The sequence below is a fragment of the Poecilia reticulata genome, linkage group LG3, assembly GCF_000633615.1.
Source record: "Poecilia reticulata strain Guanapo linkage group LG3, Guppy_female_1.0+MT, whole genome shotgun sequence".
Lineage (NCBI taxonomy): Eukaryota > Metazoa > Chordata > Actinopteri > Cyprinodontiformes > Poeciliidae > Poecilia > Poecilia reticulata.
Window position 1 is genome coordinate 16,001,276 of NC_024333.1, and position 27,801 is coordinate 16,029,076.

General features: G+C 36.7%; 1 protein-coding gene across 2 annotated transcripts in view; it reads left to right on the forward strand.

Annotated features, from left to right (window-relative positions):
• mettl15 (methyltransferase 15, mitochondrial 12S rRNA N4-cytidine) overlaps window positions 1–27,801 on the forward strand; it is a 66,966-nt gene that overhangs the window by 9,476 nt on the left and 29,689 nt on the right. The window contains exons 2-3 of one of the 2 annotated variants that reach the window (XM_008405160.2): window positions 1,422–1,660; window positions 19,081–19,131. In XM_008405160.2, coding sequence (XP_008403382.1) covers window positions 1,436–1,660; window positions 19,081–19,131 — 276 coding nt within the window. In that variant the 5' untranslated portion in view covers window positions 1,422–1,435. The remainder of the gene's footprint in view (window positions 1–1,421; window positions 1,661–19,080; window positions 19,132–27,801) is intronic. The other variant, XM_008405161.2, reaches the window with a different exon arrangement.

Here is a 27,801-nt window from a genome sequence, read left to right on the forward strand (position 1 = left end):
TTTCTGTCTCATCTTGATTTCGGATTTCCCACCTGGGACCTAAACCACATCAAGGCAAGCACCTTACCCAGAGTCAGCCTGTCTTGGGATTTGATTACCCCAGCKTGGGGTCAACGGACTGAAGGGTGTGGGCTTGGTCAACTGTGGGGATTAATTTACTTTGGTTTTGTTTGTTTRTTTTCTTCCCTAGTATTGCGCATGTTTTGTTTTTGTATGGCCTTTTAAATGTCTGTTTTTCTTGTTGGATTTATATGTATTGTTGTCTTTCACCATCAATATAACACACTGGCACACTGCAAATCTTCAGACTCCGTGTCTCCTTCATGAGTCGAGTGCTAGTCTTCTGAGAAACCAGCCCAATTGATCTATTTATTCATATGGCATTCTTTAAATATACTACACTTTCTTCTGCAATTCCGCTCAATTCTCATCTCCCTTTGATGTTCCATCTCTGATTTCTCTCATTGAGCTTGATTTCTCAGATTTAATTTCAACCAGCCAAGTAGTGCGCAGAAAGAGTTGTGAATAATGATATTGATTTTCTGTGCTGTTTTAGAGCACCTCCTTTTCTTAAAGCTAAGGGTCCAGACACTGTGCAAAGCAAAGTGCAGACAAAGGGACTGGTGTTTATCAGGCTAGTTTCACACCAGTTATGGACTAATAATGCCTTTAGCACACCGGTTAGGCTGTGCAATCAGGGAATCTTTGGGTGTTTATTAATAAAGCACATTTATAATATTAATTTTCTATTGGTGTAATAAAATTAGATGGCGATGACAGGTTGTCGCTGACTTAGAGTGACACTTCATCCACCTCCTACTGGTAAATGCTTTACCCACATTTTAAGAGAACCTCTCTATTGTTGCTCATCATAACTTCTTATTGTGTTATTGGGCAGCAGAGAGTTAACTTGCTAATTTTATCTTTCTATCATTGTCATTTCATGCTTAATCTTTTCTATAGTCCATCAATTAATTTTGATGGACTATAGAAATCTTACTTGTCACATACAATTTACTATTTTTATGACTTACAGTATATTGTGGTGGAAAATATTTCTAAAAATACCAAAATTGAGTCAACAAAAAATGTTTAGTATTTACAGTTCTTCTCAATAATACACAGTGTAGTGGGAAATAAGAACTGTGCAGTCAGAATATAACATTAATTATGTTAACGTCAAGTTGCAGAGGAAGGAAATTGTTATTGTCAGCAAACGCAACATTGCAACAATGTGGTGTGACACACCACATTGCTTTGTTAGCAGCAGATTTGGAGAAAGCTCCAGAATGAATAAATATAGGGACAATAAAACACTCGTGTCAGGCTAAACTAATATTTATTTTTTATAGTGTTAAAAAACAGCCACAAACCTGGAGTAGTACATTAAATTAGCATAACTTGCTGTTGTTTCTCCACAGGTCATTACAAGAACATGCTTTTTATCTCCAATATAATGATATGGAAAACAAACCCGGCAGCACGGAGAGCATGGAGGTCATTAATGTTGAGGCTGAATTCTGCCACCGCCGGCTTGTCTTCTGGCCCTGGTTCTTGGGATAGGTCTGACGGACACTCTTGTGTTTCTGCTGAAAAGCCTCCTCACATGCCTGTCATGCTTAAAGAAGTGCTTCATTACTTAGACATCCAGGCTGCTCAGGTACGTTCACACCTTAATTATCTGTTAGTGTTTTTGTGTCTTTGATATATGGATCACTTTATTAGTTACACTTTATTATTACCACTTTCAACCTCTTTTGCTTTTAAATATTATGTTTTTATTGCATAGTTTTAACAAGATATTATAAAAATTCCTTGGAGATTTTGTTCTAAACCGACAATAAAAGATAGAACTGGGCAAAATGACTAAAAAATGTATCACAATATAAGCTTATGTTAGTTTTTTGTTTTATCCATTTGAAATAAGGATCAGATTAAGAGGCTGAATTTAAATCATAACTTTTAACCTTTGAAAAGAGGTTCACACAACTATGAAAAACTGAAATATATAAACGTTCTTGTCAGTGGGCAAAAATAAACAATATATAAATTCTTAATCATATAAATGTGCCAAGTTGATTGTATGGCACCAAACTCCTTGCTTACTCCAGCCCTGCATCATAGGTGGGACATTCAATGCCTGGAACTTGAATGTCTTTGGACTGTGTAGTATTGGTATTCTGTAAATTGGATCAGCTATTGCCTCATTCAAACAACGCAAACTGAAATATAATTTACCTTCTTCTGTCAGGGGTGCACCGATTGCAGTTTTCCGGCCAATCACTAATTTACCGAACTAGCCTGACCTGCTGATTCCAATCTTGACCAATACCAATTTTTTTGAATGAAAAAATTCTTGCTAAATATAGCAAAAATGTTTCTGAGTTGGCAACAGTGGTGTGACTATTATTAACTGAAAATGTGCAGTCATGACCTGGTGGGCTGGTCTGTCAGTCAAACCTCTCACGGGAGAGCAGAAGAGGTCAGTGGTTGAATTTTAAACCTTTGTTGAGGTAGATAAGTGCCTGCAAATATCGGCCGATCACTGATCTCCCAAAATTAAGGAAATTTGCTAGCCAATAAATTGGTTCACCCCTAATTTCTGTAGGTATCTGCAGATTAGGAACTTTGTGAAAACACCTTCTCAACTTTGAGAGGGCTGTACCGGACATGTAGAGAGCCATATTAGAATATTTACCAACTCCAATTTCATTATCTCCCAACTTAACGAGACATTTCAATATCTAAGCCTTCCCAAAATTGGCAATATAAAGGAAAATAGGGGAAAGGAGTTGGAGCTGTTAACCCCTGACTGTGTGTAAAATAGCCTAGAATATATTCATGAGTGTTCTATTAATGCCCGGCACCACTTTATACAATTCAGGTTTTTATACAAGTTACACTACTCAAAGATTATGATACATAGCATGTTCCCAGAAGCCTCACCCTTGTGTGAGAAGTGCGAATCCATTGAGAATACTCTATCAGACAGCTAGGCAGTTTGTCCTGAACTTCAAGAGTACTCATGTGACATATTCTCTTTCCCTTTTCATGATACTGGAAGTTCAGGTGGTGACAAATCTAATTCTGATCACTCTGGGGATATCTGATGAGTTTATGGAACTCAATGTAGCACAATGGCGCCTTCTAGCATGTGGTGTTATAATTGCGAAAAAACGAATCCTTTACTGGGAAAAGAAGAGGTGCCTTCCATCAAACATTGATTAGCAGATCTGACAGACACTCTCCTTTTGTAGAGAATCAGATTCATCTTAACAGATAATCTGAGAGATTTTGAGAACATCTGTCAGCCTTTTAGTCTCTTATCTTGACAAAGAAACCTGCTAAAACGGTCAGTAGCGCTCCTGGGGAAGAAGGGGAGGTTGTGTGTTTTGGGGTAAATGCCTGCCTGAAGAAAACGTTTCTTTAAAAACATGTTTGAAATTTAACTTATTTCAGGCAAGAGTTTTTTATTTAAGTAATAAATACCATTTTTTCTCATTTGTTACCATCATTTCTAATGTAATACTTCACCCACCAATGTATTGTCATCCTAAAAATGACCCAGAATGTGCTCAGTCTGTAGGCAAATGTGTGATGTATGACTAAACTGAATCTAGACTGACCATCCACACTGGTATTTGCAAGCGATTAGGACATATTTGAATTTCAGCCATTGTTGCCCAATCTGCCTTTACTTGAACTAGTAATGGCATAGGCATTCAAACTCACAATGATGAGCGTTTCTCAGGCCTTTTTAGTTTGCTCTTCTCGTGTAAGAACGTGTGATTGCCAATTACAGAAAACTTCATTGTTTACTATATTTGTTTGTTTTTAACTGAGGAAATAACAATAATTAAGCTTAAAAATAATTCCCTAAATGTTTATGTCATAATTGTTCCTCACATGTTATTGCAACTCGAGGAGAGCCGTGTGGATTGACCTCCTAACTGATCATTTTTCTCCCTACTGAACGGTTGCTGAGATCGTGTTCACACTTCACATAACAAGGCACTCATGAATTGGACAGGTTGCCAGTATCTTGGCTTTCACTTAATGTATGTACTACCAGGACAGATGGGCATGAGTCAAAAGCCTTCTGGTGTGGAAGGCAGCTTAGGAAGGAAAGTGATGCCCCCCTCCCTCCTTATAATACATGGTCAAGGCAGGTGGGGGCCACGGGTCAACAACTTAGTCAGGATTTGCGCCACTGTAGGGCTGTTGGCAGGACACAGGGTGCTGCGTCGCTCCTGCCTGAACTTTAGCACCTCTAAACTCCTCCGCTGCCCGCCCATTTGCCAACTGTCCCAAGACGGCTTGCCAATCAGATGCTCTTAAAAAACAGTTTGATAGATTTAATTAATTTTTTTTGTATAGTACATGCTGTGGACCTCAGTCAGTGTGACATTCTGGGAGAAATGATTTATGGTCACACAATTATACCTTGTTTCACCACAGAGGGTTGTTTATTTATTTAAACATCCATGCAAAAGTGCTGCTTCTGTAACCACAGCACGCTTTCATGTTAATGTTTTTAGATCTCTAAATATAGGTAGTACTAGTAGTTTCATTCCAAAAACTCATTCATTTTGTGGGTAGCTTTTTGTCAAACCTTTTGAAAAATATAAGCTCTTTCTTGAGAACGTATATTTGGTGCAGTTTACTCTTGGTGTCACAAACACATCAGCTGTCCTTTACAGACGTCCTTTACATTAAAGTTAGTGTTTCTATAGAAAGATATTTTTCATGTATTTATTTAACTTTAATTTAACCAGGTAGTCGCCATGAGATTATGATGCTGCCTATCATATCTGGGTCTCTCTTAAAATTAGATTTTGTAAGGCTGACCTGACGGTAATAGGTACCAGCATAATACAAAACAGTTACAAACATTACATACAAATAACACCCACAATAACTATCCATCCACTAACTCTAAAAAAAAGTTGACACAAATATATACGTTCCACTCAATTAGTATTTTTTTTGTTTCTATTGTACATTTTATGCCAAAAACATAGTAATGTATGTTGTTACCGCCTCCCATCATGATAGATATCGTGATATGAATTTTATGCCATATCACACATTCCTACTTTGCAATATATTACACAGCTGTAGCTGAAAATACATTTAAATCCTCGTTCTTTCTCATTTTGATTATCTGTTTGAACTTTTCTTCTCCATTCCTAACTGCACTGCGTTGCTGGGATTCTTTAGGTGTTTAACCAAGATTTCTTTGGTCATATATTTGTTGTGTTGAGTCCTGCTGAAGGGATCAGTACTGTATCCAGGCCAATTTTGTACTTTCATTCAGTTTTCTTTTCCTTTGTTCATTCATTGATTATTTTACTGATGGATAGAGTCATCTTGTACAGTAATGCCTATGTTGACATAACTCTTATGAACTAGCAATGTAAGAATGCCACTAGATAGGAACTTATAAAAGACTTATAGTACACCTGCTAACACTCAAAACAGCCACAAAACAGAATCTGCTAACAAGAACCATGTGATGCCTATGCAGCCTCTCCCTTATGTACCGAGCAAATTGTTTATGTGACTACCTGCGTTTCCACTGAGTTGGTGCACCATGTACAGGTCGTAAATATTGTGTAAAAAGAGCTGTGGATTCACTGACAGATTCTTTTTTACCTACACTCAGTTTTAGCAAAAGCACATGCAATATAAACTATAGAAAAGGATGGAAGAAAGTATTAACTCGGCTGTGTATAACCTCACACCAAATTTGAGTTTGTGTTCTGTTCTCACAATCAGAAACCTTCAGAGGTAGCAGCTGGTTGAGTGTGCTGTAGTAATCTAGCCATAAAACGAAGGACCTTTTTAAATGAGCAAATTACAGTGAATACCGTAATATAACCCAAACAAAAAAACTAAATATGCTATTTTACTTCAGGGACATACGTTAATTTTGTAAAAATATGTTTTTAAAAATATTTCTTAAAACTTTCACTATGTCGTGACAGTATAACATGAGACAGATCATCTGTGAAAAAATTAGCTCCTCTGCCTTCTCCCTGTGGTCATGTCATCTGTTTCACAGTGATAAACAACCAATCAGAGGCAGAAGGAGGTTCTTAGCACTGTCTATCAAACAAGTGTACTCGCTGCTCAATGTGCTAATGGCAGAAAAACAACTTACTGTTACAGGAAAACTGTTTACCCATCACCATCTGTGGCTACGCTAACTAGCCTGAGAATTCATGGCAGGTTCCAGTGTGGAGAACTAGCTGTATGCTAGCAAAGAACCAGGGGAAGAGTGTGGGCAGCATCTACATGCGAGGGTGATTGACAGGGCTTAGGTCCTCCTCCACCATCAATCGTCAAGGAAGAGGACCAGTTCATTTCCCCAAATAAAATGTATCATTAATTGTTTGGCAATTTTGGATTGGAAGCAAAGTTATTTTATACTAATAAACTAGTTTAGTTCAACAGAAAGTACAAATTTTCTTCAATTATTTTCAGACATTGTAGCTTTAAACTCTATAATTTAAAGTGACACCAAAAATAATTGCAAAAAACTGTCCAGGGGAGTCATACCATCAATATGACAGGCTGTGAAGTAGTTATGCTGGCGTATCATATTCTTTATTTTTTGAGTATTGGTCGGGTTCAGTGGAGTTATTGTCCTTTTTTTTTTTTTTTTACCAAAATTAACTGCTCAATGTATCATGATACTGACTTTAAGTCATATCGCTCAGCCCTTCAACAGACACAAAAAAGCTTTGAAAGAAGTTCAAAACAAACTGTTTAGCAAGGCCAGATTAAAAGTAAGAATAAATACTCCGAAGCAAAATGTGAAGAAACAGGAACAATTTTTGTACAGCAACAAGTCCTCGTACTATGAGAAAACTATAAATTCTATAAATAAAGCTTATAAAGAGGAGTGGGCTGAAAACAAAATGGCAAAAGACTAGCCAACTTCTGTCTCTTTCAGGAGCAGTATGGGGTTCTTCCCCTGGACTCACAGCTGATGGCTCATTAATCTGACACGAGAGGCTCTGCCAGTAAAAACCTCTATATGCTTTATATCACATTATCAATTTATTTGTGTGTATAACCAACCTAAAAAACTGGCAAAAAATTACAATACATATATAATTTTACGTTAGGCTTAGGACATGGTTTTACATTTAAATAAAAAATTTAATCCTGTCTTTATCTACCTGCTTTACATCAAGAGGCACAGGCCAAGATGTGTGTAGAGCACTAGGCCATGGTGCAGCAACAGCAAACCAACTTAATATTCTTTGTTATTCTGTGATTGCTGTTAAAGTATGATGAGCTAGCACATAATGAAGTGAAAATTTATTGTATTCAACCAGGACAAATTAGCTACCTCCACAGAAATATGTGGCAAGACATCCAGTGTGGGAAGCATTGGGGCACTGAAACACCATTTACAGACATTAGTTTGACTGCAGAACTTGACTTGACACTAATCACTGTTTAACTACTCCATTCATACACACAATTCTCTGCTCTACCAGTAAGCAGACGCTGCACATCTTTTAAAATCATATTTATTCAAATCACTAACCGTTTGGACAGTTCCTGCTTTTTCTTCCCAGTGTTGTGACTGGAACATGTTGTCAGCTGCATTGCTGGTAGTCAAGCACATGCTTCATTTTAAGGTGGTTAAACAAATTGCTTGTATTTCCTCCCTTTGCAGGAACTGTCACCCCACTCACTTTGCAGAGTACATTTTTCTGCTCTTGGTCTTACTGTTTAACCCTCCAGCAATTTTAAGAGATTGGACCATTTGGACCCCATAAGGTTTTTACTCTGTGTAGTCATCACACTGATCCCTTGTGCGCTTTTACATGATGTTTTTTTTTTTTTTGATGGGACAACCCCGGTGTTGGTGTTTTGCCATCTGTGATTGCACAACATGTAGAATGGTGGACAAACTACAGCAGGAGAATACTATATCTCCTTCAACTTTTGTTTGCTAAGACCTAGAAATTGCAGCTGTATTTATGACAGAGTTTTACACTTGTACAATAACTGCTTAGAAAACGGTTGTCTGATATCAAAATGGTAAAGTTAGAATTTGATGTAAATAGCATCAAGATGGGAATCTATCCTACCCTGTTTTAATGGTCAAGGGTGCTAGTAAATGTTAATATTTTTGCATCAGTGTGTCAGTTGTGCAGCAGCATAAAAGACAACATGCTCCTGTGCTTGTGCGGATTGACGCATGATCAGCTTGTTAGCTTCCCACTTCTCGCAGGTTTATGATTCGGACAAGCTTGAGGTGATATGACATATTTCTACTGGAGAAAGCAGAACAGTTAGTTCATACAAGCTCACTGTAAAAAAAAATCCAAATCAAGTCTTTTTAATTTAAATATAATTAGTGTTTATGTTAATGCCACCTGCTGGCACAGCATTGATATTGCGACAGTTTTGATGGGAATCCCACAGACACTATATATCTGTTTAAAACAAATAAAAAAACAATAATTTTTGCATAATCGTGTACAGGAATTCTAATTTTTTGGCAATGTTGCCTTTTGTTGTAATTATGTCCTTTTCTGATATGCAACTGGATGCCAAACCTTCTTTTTCCAAATAACTAAGCAATCTGCAGTATTTCCACTGACTAATACAGTTCTCTTTCTGATAACTTGTTTTATATCAACAGAGATATTCAGTAGAAATGTGTAATTGCACAATTTAATCATCTTAAGAGAATATTTATAAAAACATCTCACACTGTCAACAGTTCTACTGAAATAAAATCACATATTTTAATTATTTGTAGTGTTGAATAGAGCCTGCAATAAATATTCTAATTGTTTTACTGTTTAAGGTTAAAGATGTTCTTTGTGACTTTGTGCTTATTTCCAGACTGAGCCAGCAAGGTGAAGTGCTAATGTTAATTTGAGCAAAGAGGTAATATGATCTTGTCTCTAAATTAGTTAAAAGCTTGAAGTTGCTGTTTCAGCTGTGCAGTCAGTGGGTTAAGAGTAAATATGAAGTACATGGATTCAGAGAGATTGCATCATTACAATACTGTTTGTGCATGTTTTTCATCTGGTACCATAATATTTGAGAGTTGTCAACCATCTTGTTTAAACATGTTTTTCAGACTGTTAATGCTTTGAAGTTGTTGTTTTATTGTCTGGAATAAATAATAACAGTTGCATATAAATATATTGAAATTATTGTAAACGCTCACTATGGCATTTTAGTTTTTCATGCTGTACGTCCACCGTAATATGCTTATAGATAATGCATTTTTACTGCAGCACATTGTGCAGAGGAGGCACATATTTTATTCTTTTCAAGTCAAATGGTATCATAATTCACAATTTATTGATCAAACACTGTGTGATGCTAAACACAGAAGTTTTTTCTCGCTAACTTCTTTCTATTGTATTGGCTACCACTTGACAGTGTTTTTCTTTTCTTATTTCTTCACACTCCTTTTTTGGGTGCACTGAGTAGTGAAAGAGGAGGCTGGTAAATAATTGATCCTTGTAACTAAACACTCCAGCCGGGGATGCTGGGGCTGATTGACGGCCAGATATTAGGCCCTTGTCTCGTAAGGTTGCAAGTTTAGTCTGAGGTTATCAGTGGCCAGAAGAGTCTTTCTCCCTCCCTGGCTCATTACTTTCATGAGTAGAACATTTCATAGTGGAGTGGTGGGTGGGGGTGTGGTGTGAAGACAGTCTGGGACTTCATTAGCCAAATGGGATGCCTCAGCCTACAGAGCGCCAAATCGTTCAGCCTAGCTGAGCAGACAGCCTCTTTGAGGGCACTTCACCACACTGTCTGCTAGACTTGTTTGGGCTCTGGTCTTATAAACTTTAGCTTCAAGTTCAGATGATCAACAACATAAATAAATAAAGCCAACTTTCTTTGCGTCTTTTAAACAAATGATACCTGTCAGCACTCAACTCAAGTAAATTCCCCACAAAATGTCCATCCGCCGACGGCCTACATCCAATCAATTGCCTGCTGACTTGATTGGACACTCAGCCAATCACAATGACGTCATTTCATTTTGATCGCTGTGAGCATGGCATGGTTATTGGTGTCAAATGGGATGGTCAAAGTGAACTTGTATATTTTTGCCGACAACCAGACCCTGTGCTTAACAAAATAACTTTCTAGTGTGCAGCAATCGCGTGGGCGAAATTTCTTGCAGAAGCTTGATCTGAAAAAACTCTTGATTTCTCTGTATCAGATCTCTATCCAGTATAGCAGGAATACCCAAGTCTAGTCCTCGAGATCTACTATCCAGCAACTTTTTTTTGCATCTCCTTCCAACACGCCTAATTTATCTGAGTGGCTTGATGCCAGACTTCTGTGGATTTGAATGATACTCTAATGAAGGAGTCCAGGTTTGGTGTGTTGGAACAGGGTTGCATCTAAAAGTTGCAGGATAGGAACTTCGAAGGACAGAACTGGTTTCCCCTGCAGTAGAAAAAAGTTTGGGATGTTGTTGAATAGGTGATGCTATCATGTCAATATGGAACAACATTTCTGATCAATATTTTAGGCCAGTTGCTGAGTCTATGCCACCAGAAAATGACAGTATTATGATGACGAAGGAGGATTTAAGTTGGAACTATCATGGTGTAGCTAATGAAGTGGATTTTTTTATGTTCTTCTACCAAAATAAAATAAAAAATCTCTTACAAGTAAATCTTCTGAAAGGATTTTGTCAGGGCAGAAAGAGTGGTAAGCAAGATAAATGAATGTGTGAGAGAAAATAATCTACATAAAGAATTTGTAAAACGGCTACATTGATTTGGACAGATTAGGGAAAGACAGTGCTGCTACAACATTAAGCCCAGAGCTGTATTTGCATATAGCTTGAATGCCAAGTATTTGAATAGTATAACATTGGAATCCATATTTAATGCAGAATTGATTTTATTACAGCAGGTTTTATTGCAATGTTTACATTTGTTCCTGATGTGAGAGTGTGGGTATGCTTATCAGATGGATGCCCTGTGGACAGCTGGATGGAGATGACTCATTCTTGCAACAAATCTTTATTCAGTGTGTGTGTGTGTGTGTATGCGCGTGCACGCGCGTGCATGAATCTGTGTAAGAAAAAGGGCCAACTACATTATCAGCAGTCTTTTGTTTAAATATGTTCAGGATGATAAAAAAAACATGGATTATTCATAATAGATCATTTTCCTTTCTTGACTGAGGTATAAATAATTTTTTTACAGTAAATCTCAATTTGCTAATTATTTCTTTTCTTCAAATACATTTTTTTAAATTATTTGTGTACATGTGGAATAATCACCCTGACAAATAGACTCAAGAAATGCTGTAAAGTAAATTAGGTAATTCTACACTCACCCTGACACCTGATAGTTAAAACAAAGAGGAAGATGATTGGCATCAACTTACCACTTGTAAAATTCCTTTTAACATAATTTTCTGCTGCGGTCCTGCAGCAAAGTCCAGTCTAAGCTTATTTAAAGTAGTTTTTCCACAAACCTTTTCCATTGGTTTTGCTTGTGATGTGTTCCTTCATCTAACATGAGCTGTTGCACCTTTTCAGGATAGTTGTAGTACATCATGTGTAGTCAATGTTATATGTACTCCTTTGACATTTAGATAAGGTTCTGTTGTTCTAAGCTAGAGTGTTCCCATTACTTGCCTACTCTTTTTCTTGGCTAATTTGGCAGGAAGGACCATGTCAGCTTGACATTACATGACTGAGCTGACCTAAGCCAGTGCCACAGGTTTCTTTAGTCATTCCTCAGTGTTCATTTATAATGCCGACTTCTACGGACCACCTAGAATGTCCTTGCTTAGAGTTAATCACTGGAATGTCTGTTCAATGTTTCATGAGCAGATCATGTGGAACGTTAATTTTTTAAGGGAAGCTAACGACCAAAATGCTTCTGTCTAACTGTATCCTTGTTGACAAAAACAACATTTAAAGAACAGTTATGCTTGGGATCCAACCTTTAGTATAAACTTTGGTGTGCCCTAAAAGTACAGCACGCACAAAACTAGCATTGCTTCTTATTAAAAAGTAACTTTTAGAATTTAGGCATATTACAGATATGTACACACCTTCATGTAGATGTCTGTAAATATGTGCAGGGCTGCATAAAACTACAAAAGGAATAACTACAAACTTTCCATAAATGTCAAACCCACTTAAAAATGATCCCATTAAAAGTAGCTTCAGCTAAGGTTGTACATTATATACTTCATCTAGGTTCTTCTTTTGCTACCACTTGTTGCTTTGGGCAACATTGTCTCTGCAGCAAGGTGTCTTGTAGAAAAAGAAAACTGTAGCGAGTGCTGAGCAAATAAATTGGAAAAATTAAAGCTCACATTGTGGCATCAACATCCTTGCGAAAGTACCTTCACTTAAACATAAATCCTAGGCTAAGTAATCTTCTAATTTTACCTAAATGCTTCTTCTAACCAGTTGTAACATTGATGTTTTGGAGTATGCTGGAGTTCCACTTTAAATCAGATAAAGAATCTGTGGAGGCAGCTAAAAATTAGGGTGATGGCAATGAGGCCTTCCAACTGGAAAGAGTCAAAGCTCATTAGGGTAGATTGCTGTTATGCTAATAACGATTTTTAGTTGACCATTTAAAATAATTTTTGACATATTGGAGCTAATGACTTTGCAGACCTGGGCCAAGAGCAAAACATACCTAAAACACCCTGATCTTCTGAATTCTGAAAGCACTGTATGCAGTCGTTAGTAACCTTAATAACACTGTTCCTTTATCGTAACATCTTGAAAACAGTGTTTTTGTGTGTGCTGGCAATTACATATTTCAGGTTAGGACTTAATTTATTTTTCCAACAAATATATTTGGAAATTGCTGTTAGAGCTGATACTCAGGTAAATGCTAATCCTTCGCATTAACAATATAGAGGTATAAATATAACTTCTGGTTACCCCAATATAATCAACCTGCAATACAGAAAATAGAAGTAGCATTGGTAAACCAGAGGTTGAGCTGAGTACACCAAAAATTAGTCTTTAAGACGCTGTGAAGCTTTCCTCCAAAGCTTTCCTTCAAGTCCATCGCCTCCCTCAAGCTACTTTCACAACCCCACCCCATTGCCTAGTTCCTTTCATTTCATACACCGTCAACCCAGTCTTCGAACTACTGGAAGATTCATCTTAAATGCCTCTAGATTTCTTTTTACAATTACCAAGCCTTCTAGTTTGTTTCCTCTTTGCGCGCCCTAATGGACTTGGCCCTGTTCATCTTTTGTCTTCCTTTAGTGCCATGAAATTCACCTTCAGGAGAGAAAGCCATCTTTTCTGTTGCTTCTTTACATTTTGTGAATATAGTTAAAGGGTTCCACCCCCTCTTTTCACTTTCACTTGTATGTTTTCTTGGGCTTTATGTAGTTTGCATTGTTTCTTTGTCCCACTGTATTGACAGTAGTGTTACACTTAAGAGAATTTCTTCAGTGCATGCACCAATGAAGCACAAAATAATTTTTGAATAGATCCAGGACATAATTTTGACCTTATTTCATGTTTCTTGGTAAAACAAAGACGGGTCCTTTGATATCATTAGTTAAAGCTTTTATTGTAATAATGGAAGTTGGCGTCCTACATGGTGTCTAGTATTTCTTTAAAATAAAGCTTTTGCACAAAACAAAAACCTTTAATTTCCAGTTTTAATTGTTTTTGTTGAAAAGATAGAAGTGGTAGTTCTGCCAGTTTTATATAGGAATTGTGATGCAGAAGGAAGAAAAAAAAGGGAAAGGAGGAAATTGCTATATATAGCACTTTACTTCTATAGCTGAAACCAGAGATTGTCCTTTCTCTCAATAAGTTTTATATTTATGTAGATCAGTGTCTCCTACCTCTCCTGTCAGATAAAATGTGATTCTTACCTTGTTGACATGTTGATGTTTACAAGACATGCCTGGATGATTTCTATTTAATCAAATGTTTGTAGATTTGTGTTACAGTCATAGAAAAACAGTTTTAGGCAAACTGTATGCACAATGAAAAGAATAATCAGTGCTTTCAGGGTGGTGCTTGATCACCCATGTGCATAGGTTATGGGAAACCAATAGATTACAAGTTTGAAAGCTACAAAAAGAGAATAGGATGCTGGATGCAGAGCTCAGCTTGTCCTAATACTGGAACCTACTTGGTTTGTTTTTCTTTTGAAGATGCCTGGTGCTGAACATTGTGAACACAAACAGCGAGTCTCAGGACACAGAGATGCAGCTGTCTAAGTAATCAATAACTTCCCTAAATGCTTGTGAAACAATATTTAACATACTTGCAGCTAAAATGATTAGATCTGACTAAGCTGCTGCTTGAAGACTGATCAGTGCAACATCCTCTGCACTGACCAGTATGCAAAACCAAACTTGTAAACTTCCAGGTTTGGTCTTGCCTTTACGCTTGGGTTTGCCTGCTTTATTGCTCCGAAGTAGAAAATAGGTAGGATGAGACACTCACTTTGTCTAACTCTTTTCTTACCCTGACACACCCATGTCACTGGAACAGGGAAAATCTAGACTACATGATCCTATTCGATTGCTCCAAGGTCCAATCTTTACGCTCCCCTGCAAACTGAAACATTTTTCTCCACTTAACCTCAGCTGTTCCTTTGAGTTACCTTTGCTCTTACTTTCACTATTAAACATAACCCTGAGCTCTATTGTTGTCTTCCTCTGATTTGATTTCACCAAACATTTGCTTATTCATCGATGATGAGCATTCAAAAAAATTTTTCCAACCACATTTAAAATGGTGGGTTCCCACTTTCTTTTCAGATTGATAAACAGACAGTTTTTACAGTCCTCTTAGATTTTTTTAATCTGCTTGATGAATGCCAATGATTTGACCGTTCTTAAAAAGGCTACAACCATGACATATGTCATTCAATGTGGTTGTTTAAGAAATGAGAAGCTGCCCATTGCATCAGCTAACTTATTGCCAACCGAAAGATAATTGCCCATGCAGCAATTATCCAGTAAGAGGCTCATATCTATCTACTTAGTTAATTCCAGGTGGTGACTTTTAGCAGTCAAAGTATAAAGCAGGAGTCTGCAATTCCAGTCCTCAAGGGACAGTGGCTTAGAAGTGTTTTCTGGTCCAACACACCTGAATCAAATCTACATGTAATGGTTTGTAAAGGATGTTTATGATAAGTTGTGATTTTTAACCAGTTGGGACATTCATACATTCCTAAACAAAATATCCACACTTCAGGAGATCAAAACATAAGAACTATCAAATATTGAAATTTTATTATTTTTCCAAATCCTACATCTGTTAACCTCAAACCTATGTGCGATCTGGTCTATACAATGCATCAAAATCAATGAACTGAAAATGCTGCATACTCCTATTGAATATGGGGGAGAAAGCTATGATCACATCAGACCTATTCATTGTTCGTCTATCAGATTAAGGTCATTCATCTCTAATTATTCAAGATAGACTCTTCTCTGGAAATACAATGTCACATTGTCCAGATCTGTGCTTTCACACAATGTTATCTCAGATCTGGATGTAGTACTCTCAACTGGATCATTAGTTTTTTTCCCCCCTTTTCTCAGGACTCACACAAGCTGTTAGACATTTTACCTAGATCGTAATTATGTTTAATAAATTCAATTAAACACAGGTCGACCCCAGTTAAGGAGATGAAGTCTCACAAGAGTTATTGATAGAAGCACAAGAGCTGGCTGCTACAACAGAGTCTTAATACTTCAACTTAAAAAACTTCAGATCAGAACCATTTTCCTTGTTATCATTTGCAGAATAATGAGTACCATATTGAAATCCCAAAGAATTAAAAATATTTTAACGTTCACCAATTTTTTACAGCAGAAAATCAGAAATTGCACTGACATGTTTATGTTTTCCTATCAAATGCTAGAAAGTCAGTTATCTTGAGCCAAACATCTCTTTGGTTTGGAAGTAGATGAATAAAATTATTTATGTGTGTATGTTTTCAAGAAAATGTCAAATGAAAAATGAAAAAGCAAACAGTTTATTTATGGCATTTGTGATTTTACAAGTCAAGGACATTGGATCTTTTTATATAAATTTTTAGGATATGCTTGTCAATTGCAAGCATGTTTGCCAGCAGTCTATATAGTATCATAGACTACATTTTTTTTTTAAATAAACAATTTTGCATAGAAATGTATTATGTTTATTTGAAGGCAATTGTAGATGTTTCATTTTCTTTTAACTTAAAACAAAGACGTGTCAATATATAAATGTGGTGAAAATGAATATAAACATGCAACCGCACCCACATACAGCAGGTTTCAGTATAAAACAATAAGAAGGTATATTTCTTTTCTGCATGTAAAATTATATTTTAGTGGCTTGATTTGATTCTTGATGCAACTCTAAATCTTTTACCTAATAAGTTCTGTCTCCAGTTATCTGCATAAAGGATTCTTTCCATAAGAAAACATGCAGCTCTGTAGCTCTCTAACCTGCAAGGAAAAACAGTTTGACTGGGGGGTGGGGGTTGAGAGTGATGACTCATGCACGCAGTACAGGTCCCTCCCTTTTCATTTTTTTTTTATTGTCCAATCTGTTTTTTTTTTCACAGCTGTCATTCATTGCCTCCAAGTCAGATCCCCACAATGCTTTAATTTGCAAACATTTAGGACATGCTGGGTAAATAAAAATGCTGTCTATATCACTCTGTCACACAAACTGTTCTTTGAAGATATGACTACACTAGACTGCAGACGAGAATCCTCTTCCTCCAGCTTGGACATGCTCAGGCTAAACCTTCGAATGAAAGATACAGGCACAAATTATGTCTTAAAAGAGATATATATATATTTTTTTATTTTAGTTTAGTTTATATATGTTTTACATTATTTATAAAAATTAAAATCACTCATTGCCATGAAAAAATAAGCACCCAGACTGGTGGAAATAAAATGAGTGGAACTTTTGAAAGTTTTGTGTCACTATTTGTATAAGTTCGCTATGAGAACAAAGATATTGCAGTTGGCACTATTAGCACAATGCTGGTTCCAATTTAGTCTCCTCTCAGACCTGGTTACAAAGTCATAAAGCTGATTTAACTTATTTTAAGCTATCTGTTGTAGCTTATTCTTGAAATCTATCAGATCGGCTCTGGGATGGACTTAATGTTTGAGCTATTCTCATTTATCTTTTTTGGTTGAAGAATCTATCTGGTACTTGACTGACCACACAAAGACCTTAATGTCATACAGGGACACCAGTTCAGCTGTGTATGCATTGCCTTGTAGAAAGACTTTAGCAGGATGTTGCCTCATCCTCAGGAAAAGAAAACTTGCAGATGGGGCATGTCACTGAACTCTGTGTCATCAGGTTCCTCCAATTTACGACCAAAGGGGTGACCTGAAGTTGTACCTTAGGGCTAACTCATTCCACCCAGTCCGCTCTACTCTCCTCTCGACTGTAGAAAGTGTCTCACGTAAATTTGTCATGTGTACTCTCTCACTAGAGTCTCCTACGACCCTTTGGAGTTTCTGCTTTTGTTCTGGCTGTTTTGACAATGACTATAGTCATATAGTTTGTTAAAAGCTTGGCCACATACAGCGGATAAACAAAACAACGGCTCAAATCGTGAGAATAAAAGGTAAAACAAAAACGAGGCTTATTTTATTAAAATACAGTAGGGTGTAGGAGAAGTGGGAGACCTTAATTCAATTCTTTAATTTCTTTAATTTACTTTAATTTTATTCAAAGTTGAGGTCTTTAGGGTCTAAGGTTACATCTAGATCTCAGGAAGTAAGTTATGGAGCCTATGAGGTCATGGTATCTCCACATTAAAACTACTGGAGACATGGCTGGATGTTAAAAAAATGTATTAATTCAACAATAAAGCAGATGTTTATAAAATGTTCATTCAGATTATTGATAAGAGTATTTTTGACCAACCATAAACAATTTGTGATCCGTGATTAATTGAGTTATGACAGAAGTACTAGCATGTGATCACTTCCAGGAAGATTAATGTTTATGTTTAAGAAATACTGGTTTTGATTGAGCACAAAACAATGTGAGGCTACTTTAGGTTTTGAAATATGGACAGGGTAAGGTTTTCCTAATAAATAGAAAGACCCAAGAGAGGGATTACTTTTAACAAGTATTGCAATAAAGGTTATGGTATTTCCAGGTGGAACCACTGAATTCATCTGTCGTAGAGAATGGTTCACCTTCTCTGTGGATCTGAGGATATGTATGCTAGTTTTACAGTTCACTGCCTCCTGGAAGGTGAGAGGTCGTTCAGTGGGTCATGCTGAAAATGAGTCTTCCTTAGATTTGCTGAAACCAATTCACAAGGTGTTCTGTTCTTAGGACTTCTCCTGTTGTGTGCTTGCTGTTTTCCCTATTTGAATAATTTCTTTCTGGAAACATGGGGATACTAAAGCTGCAATGATTTCCTCACATGTTTTCTTGTACTCCAACATGTTTGTGATCCAAACGAAATAAGTCAATATTTCAGTTGTGAACTTAATTTGAAATACTTGGCTGCCAAACTGAAAAGGAATCTAGTTTAAAAATGTGAGCCGAACCTAGAACTAGGTCATAATAATGGTTAACTGGTACAAAACTGCATCAAAACATTGCGACACATATGACCATTTGACCTCATTCAAACTTCTAGCTGACATTTATCGATCTCTATCAAGTGCTGTTAAGTCTGTCTCATGTGACAACAAGTCATCCTCTGTGACTTGTGACCTTCACTTTTCTGTTGACTGTCGGACTCTCCGGACACTGCTAAAGAAACGCCACTTGTGATGCCACCACTGATGCCCTCTGGTGTCTGTTCTAGATGTGCCTGCTCCTTGCATGACAGTATTTACATACCAATCACTGGTGTGCAAGTGTAACAAAGTAAATCAAAATTTTTTGACGTGAGCTTATGTTTGTTTTGTTTTTTTATAATTATAATTGGTCTCATTTAATATTTAAAGCAAGTGCTGTCTGTAAAACACAAGGCGACTTCTTGTTACTTTGAAATGCCCACATGGAGTCAATATTAAGTTAAATGCTCATAGTTTCAGGAATCATAGACATATCTTTTATCCTTGTCTCTCCAGGGAACTCCTCAGCATCAGTGCGGTAGAAGAGGTGTCTTTGGACTCTTTGAAGTGGGTGGACACTTGACATGGGATTTATGAACCTTTTCCGTGTGGAGGAGGAATGAGACTGGGGGTTTCCTTGTTATAGAAACATTTTTGCGGCTACTTTTTAATAAGGAAGGTAGCTGCATAACGGAATTGAAACAGAGCTTTGGGAAAATATCTGATAATCCTGGTACAAAAAGATGGGTACATAAATGAGGAAAATATATGAAGGAAGAGGAGAAATATATTGGTATATGATCTGAAATAAATTGAGAGATTGTATTAGTTTTTTAAATCGCACTCTAAGTAATTGATTGGTGAAAATCAGGCTTTAAAACAATGCCTTCTCTTTACAATAATACAAAAAAACACAACTTTCAAAACAGGAAATGATTTGTCATTATGACAATGAACCTAATTAGTGATGTAATGGTGTATAATTCATATTCTAGACTGGCAGCTGATTGCACTGCTGAATAACCAACACTTTGAGTAATAGATGTATTATACACTCTAGCTTATTACTAAGCAGAGTTACATAATTTATGCAAATATTGTTTTTAGAAAATAATTAGCACTTATGTGGTTGAGGTTACAGACAATATTTTACAATTGAACAATACTGTGAAACAGTGTTCTTCTATTTTTGCTTTTTTAACATCCATCCATCCATCCATTTTCTTGCACCCTTTTTCCCTCAGTGGGGTCGGGAGGGGTGCTGGTGCCCATCTCCAGCCAACGTTTCGGGCGAGAGGCGGGGTACACCCTGGACAGGTCGCCAGTCTGTCGCAGGGCGCTTTTTTAACATTTAAATGTTAATTTAAACATTAAGTACTAAACAACATTAATATCTAATAAAGATAACCTAAAAGGTGTAAAATGTTTTCAAATGATGATGTGATTCATTAAGAGAAGAAAGCAATAAAAAAACAAAAAAAAAACATCTTCATTGTTATATCATGAATTAACTGTAATTAAAAATATTTTTAAAAGTTAACTTCAGGCATGAGTATTATTACCTGACCAAGTGATTTAAATGAAACCTCTCTAATGACAGAAAAATCTCAAAAAGGAACACATAATTTGAAAAATGCTCTTTGTATTTTCTCATAGTTTTTTTTAATACTAAAATTTGATGATCTGACAAATAAACAGTGGTGCTGGGTGGCTCAGACGGTAGAGCAAGCTTACCATATGCAGAGGCAATCCTCAATACAGTTGTCCTGGGTTCGTTTCCAAGTCGTGGGGCATTTAGTACATGTCTTCCCCTTTTGTCTCCACCCTGCTTTCCTGTCACATTAAAGTTAATACTGGCAAAAATTATTCAAAATGAAAAAACAAAAACAGAAGAAATCTGTAAAGGAATAAACACTTTCACAGCATTGTGCATTATTTTCGTCCGGCTAACCTGTTTTTAAATATATTTTGCTGGCGAATGATTTCTAGGACCTGTCTTAACATCCCACATCTCCAATGGTCCCAGGATCAGCACCCTGGACAGCGTTCAGGGCATAGCTGTAAACAAATTGTTAAAAAAAAAAAAATCATCCATTTGAACTGAAAAACATTTTGATTCTCATGAATAATTTCTTTGGACATCAAGAATCTTCAAGAAGAAGATAAAATTAAAGCAGAAGGAAAGATAATTTAATTAGTGCAGCGTTTTTACAATCAAGCTGTGAAAGGTGCCTTTGTATCTACCCATGTCCATAGAAGTTACATTTTCTAGCTGTAATTTAGTAATTTCCTACTTTCATTTTATTAATCCCATCATGTTTCCCCTCTTGGATTTAGTTCTGTCGGGTTTTTAGTCCCAAACAAACCTTGATTTGTGACAGTAAAATTCCAACTGAACGTAAACGTTGATTTGTTTCAACTTGTCTAAACAGTTTCTGCTTAAGTTGATTTTAAAACTTGGAAATTAAAAGGTCTTGTTGTCCTGGAGGCCTTCACTGTCCTCACGAAGGGTGATTCCTCTTCTGCATTTCAAGCCCAGTGTTGTTTTTCTCTGTCCTCATCAGGCCTCTAGGTTCAATCTCTGTTCTCTCTTTCAATCTTCTGGTAATACTGTTAGATGTGTTTTAAGTTAAAAACAAAACCAAATAAGGAGAGAAGGACACACTTTTCCCATTGTTGTAGTTAGTTTGGAAACTTTTATTATTTGCTTTTCTTTTTAACATTAGGCAGTGTAAGATTTTACTGTTTTTGCACATTACATATTTAACTGATTTAGTTACTTTTCCACAAATCCCATTAATTTGCTGCTGTTACTTCATGGCTTTGTGAACCCTAATAAATCCTTAGGATCTGTAAAGCAAAGTGACATAAGAGGGAACATAAATATGCTTAACCTTTCCTATGTGTTTTATAACAGTCTAGATTGTGCCTAAAAGTTGCTATATAAGGTTTGGGGAGACACCATAACAAACTTGCTCGCCAGCCTCCTGAAATTCTTCAGATAGTTTTTTGAGTTTGTCCTCAGCCTCCTGCTACCGTGAAAGCTACACAGATGTGTCAGCCAGTAACTGATGTCATCTTCCAGACAAGCCAAACTAGGAATGTTCTGAGAAAAATGAGAAAAAGGGAGACCAACTACACATTCAAAATGTCTGGCACTCTCAACACTACTTTCTTCGAAATATTTCCTGTTTTTTGGTATTGCATACTTACATTGCTGTGAAAAAGTACTTGCCCACTTACAGACTTATTGTTTTTGCTTTTTTGTCACATTTAAATAGCTAAGTTTCTAAACTAACCTGAGCCTTTATTAAAAATGTAATAATTGGCCCAGTTCATTATAAAATAAACTGTAATAAACCACATTTCATGAAAACTTTTCAGTTTCAAAAGCCACTCTGAAGTCTAAATATTGCCTAAGTTGGAGAGGGGCGATGGGTGTGGCATTACTATAATACTAGAAATTTACAGGACGGTACCGACATGGGAGACTTACCAGGTATGCGCCAGTCCATCACAGGACAAACAAGCACACCCAAAAAGAATTTAAAGAGACCGATTAACCCAAATCATTCTTTTAGACAGTGGGAGGAAGCTGGAGTATCCAGAGAGAACCCACACATGCACAGGGAGAACATGCAAAGTCCACTCAGGAAACCCCAGGCTGGAATGTTGCAGCCAATGTACAATGCCGCTAGTTAAAGCATGTATGGGGAAACAACTTAAAAACCATTCTGAAGAAATTAAGGTTAAAAGTTAAGAGCATGACAAAAACAGACTTCAAAATTCCCTGTATTTTATATTTTAATTTGGAAAAATACTGAAATTGACCAATATTAATATGCTTCACTCTAGTTTGGTTTTCAAAGCAGCGTTTTTATTATGTCGTTTATGTGTGAACCTTCTGAGAAAGATGTCTAAACATGTCCTCCAGTTCCCTCACTACATGCTGCTGATTGTTCCTTTCATATTTTAAACAGCTTTTGCATGTCTGTAAATAATTTTATTCTCCTAACAGCAGTACCTAATGAAGTGTGTGTAAACCTGGATTTTGAATAATAACCTTCATCAGATTAAAACTCCTGTCCATTGAGGACGCCAAATTTCACGGCAATTATTTCTTCATTACCGTCTGTGACATTTAACTGTGGTCCAAAATGATTGACTCACAGGTGTACTGTGCACTCCCAGGTTGGAAATCAGACATTACCATCATAAAACATACACCAAGCTCCCTACTTTACCTCTGGTCAGCACTATGTGGAATAGATTACGGTTTTCTCCAATTCATACAAGGTCATATAGGCTCAAATACTGTATACAAAACAGAATTTGCAGAATTCATGTAAGCTACTTCGTTTCTGACTTGACTTTTAAGAAAACTGCCTAACTTTTAATACGGTTGGGGTTCAAATTTTGGGAAAGTTGTGCCAGAAGCTTAACGTTGGCCTGACTAATCCAAAACCAGTTTTGAGGTGCATTTACGATAATTGTCTTATCGGAGCGCTCAAATGAGTGCAGCTGGATAATTCAAAACTAATTTGAGGTGAAGTTGAAGAATTTAGAGGTAACCCGATTTCGCCATTATTGCACTCACCTTTTGTTATCTGTGAGTACAACTTGTAGGAAAATTAATCTCTATGCTTGACAAGCAGTTCAGTGTTCAGCGTTCTTGGGTTCCACTAAACAATCATGTCAGTTTTTCGGCAAAATAGCTCAGTCTTATTGTTGCATTTAGTCTGTTCATGTGAGCAACAGCAAATTTAAATTAAGTTTGAATATGCCAATTTTAGATCATGTGCCCTCTCTGACTACTCCAATGTTAAACTTGTTGTGACATGTTGTGCAGTGATACTGGTGTTTCTGCAGTTTCCAATCCATTGTAAGCTTGAGTCTTAGAGGTTCTTGGATCGATTCTGAAGATCTTAATCAGTTTCTTTTCATCTGATGGTGACAATTTAGGTTGTTTTCCAGATCTTGGCAAATAAGCGACACATTCAAGTAAATGACTTTGAACCGAAAATCTCGGAATCAATATTTATTCGTAAATGAAAACCTTTTTTTTTCCAAATCTACAATCCTCTCTTTTATATCTTCACCTAGATCCTTGTACTTTCCCATAGTTAAGTGCTGATCAATCCAAGGCCTGCTGTCAAACAAAGAAAAACTAACAGCTGTAAGCAATCATGAGGACTAAGGGAAGAAAGAAAAGTTATAATAAAACAGAAAATGCTCTAAATTAATGGGTTTGTGTAAACTTTTGACTAGAAATATGTTATCTGTTCTTACTGACAAATAAAAATGTTACATGCACAGGTTTTTTATTTCACAATTTTACAGCCTTTCTACCTACAGAACAGCAGGCTTGTGTATTTCCCAATCAGAGTTAATTTATATGATCGCACATGTGTAATTCTTGAACCCATACTTTGGGAATAACGTCATGTCTTGACAATCTTGCATGTACTCCAACTACACGGTCACTTTTTCCTTCATCAAATTCCCAAACTTATTTCTGTCTCTGTTTTGAATTCTTAGCCTAACACCAGGGAACACCTAAAATAAAAAGTTTCCTCTAATGTACCGAGGAAAACAGTGTCTGCTTGTCAGGTTAAATTTATTCATTCCCAGTTTTGGAAATGACCTACAAACTTCAGACGAGTATTTGTTTTGGGGTTTTTTTGCCAAATGAACTGAGCCTGTTTTTACACTAGCAGACGAGTCTTGTCTTGACCAGTTGAAATACCTCTTTGACTACATTTGTTTAAACTCTTGCCAGGAGAGTGCAAACAACACTGAAAGGATGAGGAATGAAAGTGTTTGTTGTAACTCTGTAGCATTCCTTCGACAAAAGAAAGATTAGTTCATCATAAAGGGAGGCATTTGGAAGGAGCCCTGTGGCAAAGAGTTTTTACAGTATTTCATGCTCCTTTATCCCTCATTGACCTACTCTGTCTTACTTACTTACTTACTTACTTACTTACTTACTTACTTACTCGTACATGTGGTATTGAATGTATGTGTTGTAATTAATTTAGGTAGATGAGGCAGAAGGCTGCATGAGTCTCAGACATGACTGATCACCGTCAACATAATCTCTTGACAGGATAATTGTGGGAAGCTTTCATGCCGTTTGAGTTTGTCTGCTCTCACTGGCCATCTGTTTTGTGCACGTCCGCCTCCTACCTGCTATGCCCGTGTGCACAGCTATTAGACTAATTTAAATGAGACAGAGAAACTTTACTTGCCCATTTTAAAGTAAAACACATTTCCAAATGAGGAAACAAGCAAGAGATTGAGGCACTAACAACACATTTTTAAGATAATATTAATATCGGCTATGCAGAGCAGCAGTTTTGAGGGTGAGATTTATGTGAAATGCATCGCTCTCTCTTAGCAATCAGTAAACCTAAAAGCACTGTCTTTAATGCAAACCTGAAGCTCTTTCCTCATCTACAATATTTATTTTACTGCAATCCTCCTCCCCTCAAATTTCTGCAAACTTGTAACTTGCCATGAACTTTGTGTGACAGAGAAAGAAATGCAACCGGTTACCTCCAGTCTTAACCATGGCAACGGACGCGACGAGAAAAGCGATCCTGTACCTGTGTACCTGTCTCCCTAATGGTCTGTGTGTTGGTGTAACAAGATCTGTAAAACTCCCCTCAATGACATTTTAGATCCCCCACTGTAACTGACCTGGGCTGGGGAGTCAAAGTAGGATTTAGGTGAGTACTCGGGCTTCTCTCAGGTTCCTGCTCCCCTTTTCCTAATGAATTCAACCACAAGTAAGCTCGAGATGAGAGTCTTGTTTGCCACATGGTCTTGACATAATATACTTTGCACATGCTGTGTTTTGTTTATGTAAAAACGGGACTTTATTTTTTTCCCCCCAAAAGCTCAAAAGTAAAGCGTGTATAGACTTGTATTTATTAACCAGGTCAAATGAGAGTCTTTAATGTAGTTTTTTTTTTGTTTACGAAAGAAATCCCCCATTAATAATGCTGAGTGATAACTGCTTAAGTGTCCTGGATAATAGCACTTTGCAGCCTCACTGCTGGACTGCGCAACTCGGACTACTCCTAACTCTTCTGTTCCCTCTGCTGGGAAAGGCAGATATTGCACACCTCTCAAAGACCACAAAACACAGAAAGGAGCACATACCTGTTTTTAAAAAAAATTATTCTTTCATCAGTGTATTTGAGCATCCAAAATCACCCACATTGTACCGTGGAAGCCTGCTGCTCTCTCTGCATAGGCGCATTCTAGGTGAGGGCCTCGCAGACACCATTCTGCATGAAATATCAATGTGAATGACTCATATCTAAGTTTGGTGTCAGTCATATTTGCAAATGCCAAACCTGTTATCACCAAATCTTTTCAATTAGTTGTTTTGTCAATCTGGCAAAAAAGAAGTACCTGGAGATTTTGTTTTTCTTCACAACATCTTTTCTTTTCAAGGAGCCTTTCTTTCCACAGAGGGAACTAACCTTTTCTGAACGACCTAAACATGGAGATTTAAATTTTTATGCTTTGGTATTACAGTTGAGATTTAGTTTTGAACCTGGTAAAAATGTGTAGTTTTATTTTTAATCTATCCAGTTGACAATCGACAACCACTTCTAAAAAAAACTATGTAGCATTTTCACATCATTTGCATAATTGACATAAAAAAAAGCTTGCATAGCTTTTAGCTCACAGTTTTCCTACAGTGTGACAAAAGATCATCTTGGTAGATTCAGTTCACTCCAGAAGACAGCCAGTTTGCCTCTTGGTTTACCTGTATCAACTATTATTATAGAAACAGCCTACTTTGCTGTATGTGTTTCTGTTTTACTTTTCCCTTTTTTTTTTTATTGAATAGCACAACAGGCAAGTTCATTATGCGTGTGACTCATCCCACTAGCCCACACCCCCTCCCCATCTGCTGCTGCGCGCTGGAAAGGAGAGGGAACCGCCATTGATCACTTCTTCCCTCACACATGCACGCACACACCCTACCTTCCACGTCACTATCGATCGACATGTTTAATGTTTTTTTGTGGAGAAAAGGTGGCATTTCCTTTAGTCTCGTTTTACATCTATTTCCCAACATTTTATCAAAATATAACAACTACCAGAGAGGACATGTGAAGAAGAAGAAGAAAATAACTTAAATGCGATCATTTATTTTCTATCTCAGGCTGATCAGGTAGTGATTTTCTTTCATTTAATAAATGATTTCTGAGATCTGATTTCAGTTGTGTTTCCCAAAGAGGAGATATAAGAAACCAGCTAGCATCAAATATGCTGCTGCTATGACGGTTATTGCACATTTTACTGCTCTCTCTCTCCTGGAGACAAGATTAATAAAGTAATATTTGTAACACTTATACTTTAACTGTGATAGGTTATGGGATTATGTGAAACATTTGTCTAAAGTAGTTGAGTTCTGTTGGGGCAAAATGCTAAAACTTCAGTAAAATGTTAGAGAAAATAAAATAATTAAATTTCCAATACTTTGTCTTCTTGTAAAGGGTACTGTCAAAAATTTAGCAGCACAGATTCAAATCCTTACCATAAAAGTAAAACTCTTTGTTTTCACAATTCAGTTTTTTTTTAAAAATCTTACTTAAAATCTAATTTGAACCTCACGTTTATTTTAATTATTCACACACTGTTCTTTTTTTTTTTTTTTTTTTACGCCAAAGAGAAATAGTTTATTTCAAGGCAGATGGCAATAAGTTTTTGGGTTTTTTTTCCACATGAAATACCATGAAATACCAAGCAAAAAAAGCAACATTCCCATAATTGTCAAGTGCAATCCCAACGTTTTTGGAATGTGTTGCAGGCATTAAATTCCAAACGAGTGAATATTTGCAAAAAAACATTTGAAAATTACATATCTTCACTTTGTGGTGAATTCAGTTGAATGTACGTCAAAAATGATTTGCAAATGATGGTTTTCTGCTTTTATTTATATTTTACACAATATTACAACTTCATTGGAAGTGGGACTGTAATACAAGAACCCCAAAGGGCTTCCAATTATTCCGTCAGCATAGACATTGTTTTCTGTCTGTTTGGTGATTGCTACTCAGTTTCTTGTGTGTTCTAATTTGACATGTTAGCTGAGGATCGTAAGCTTCTATTTGGGGATAAAACTGGGTAAAATCTATTTTTATAAACCACCCTGAAAGACACGGATGAGAAGGGAGTGTTGCAAAAGTACACTAATCCCTTGAATTTTTTTCACGT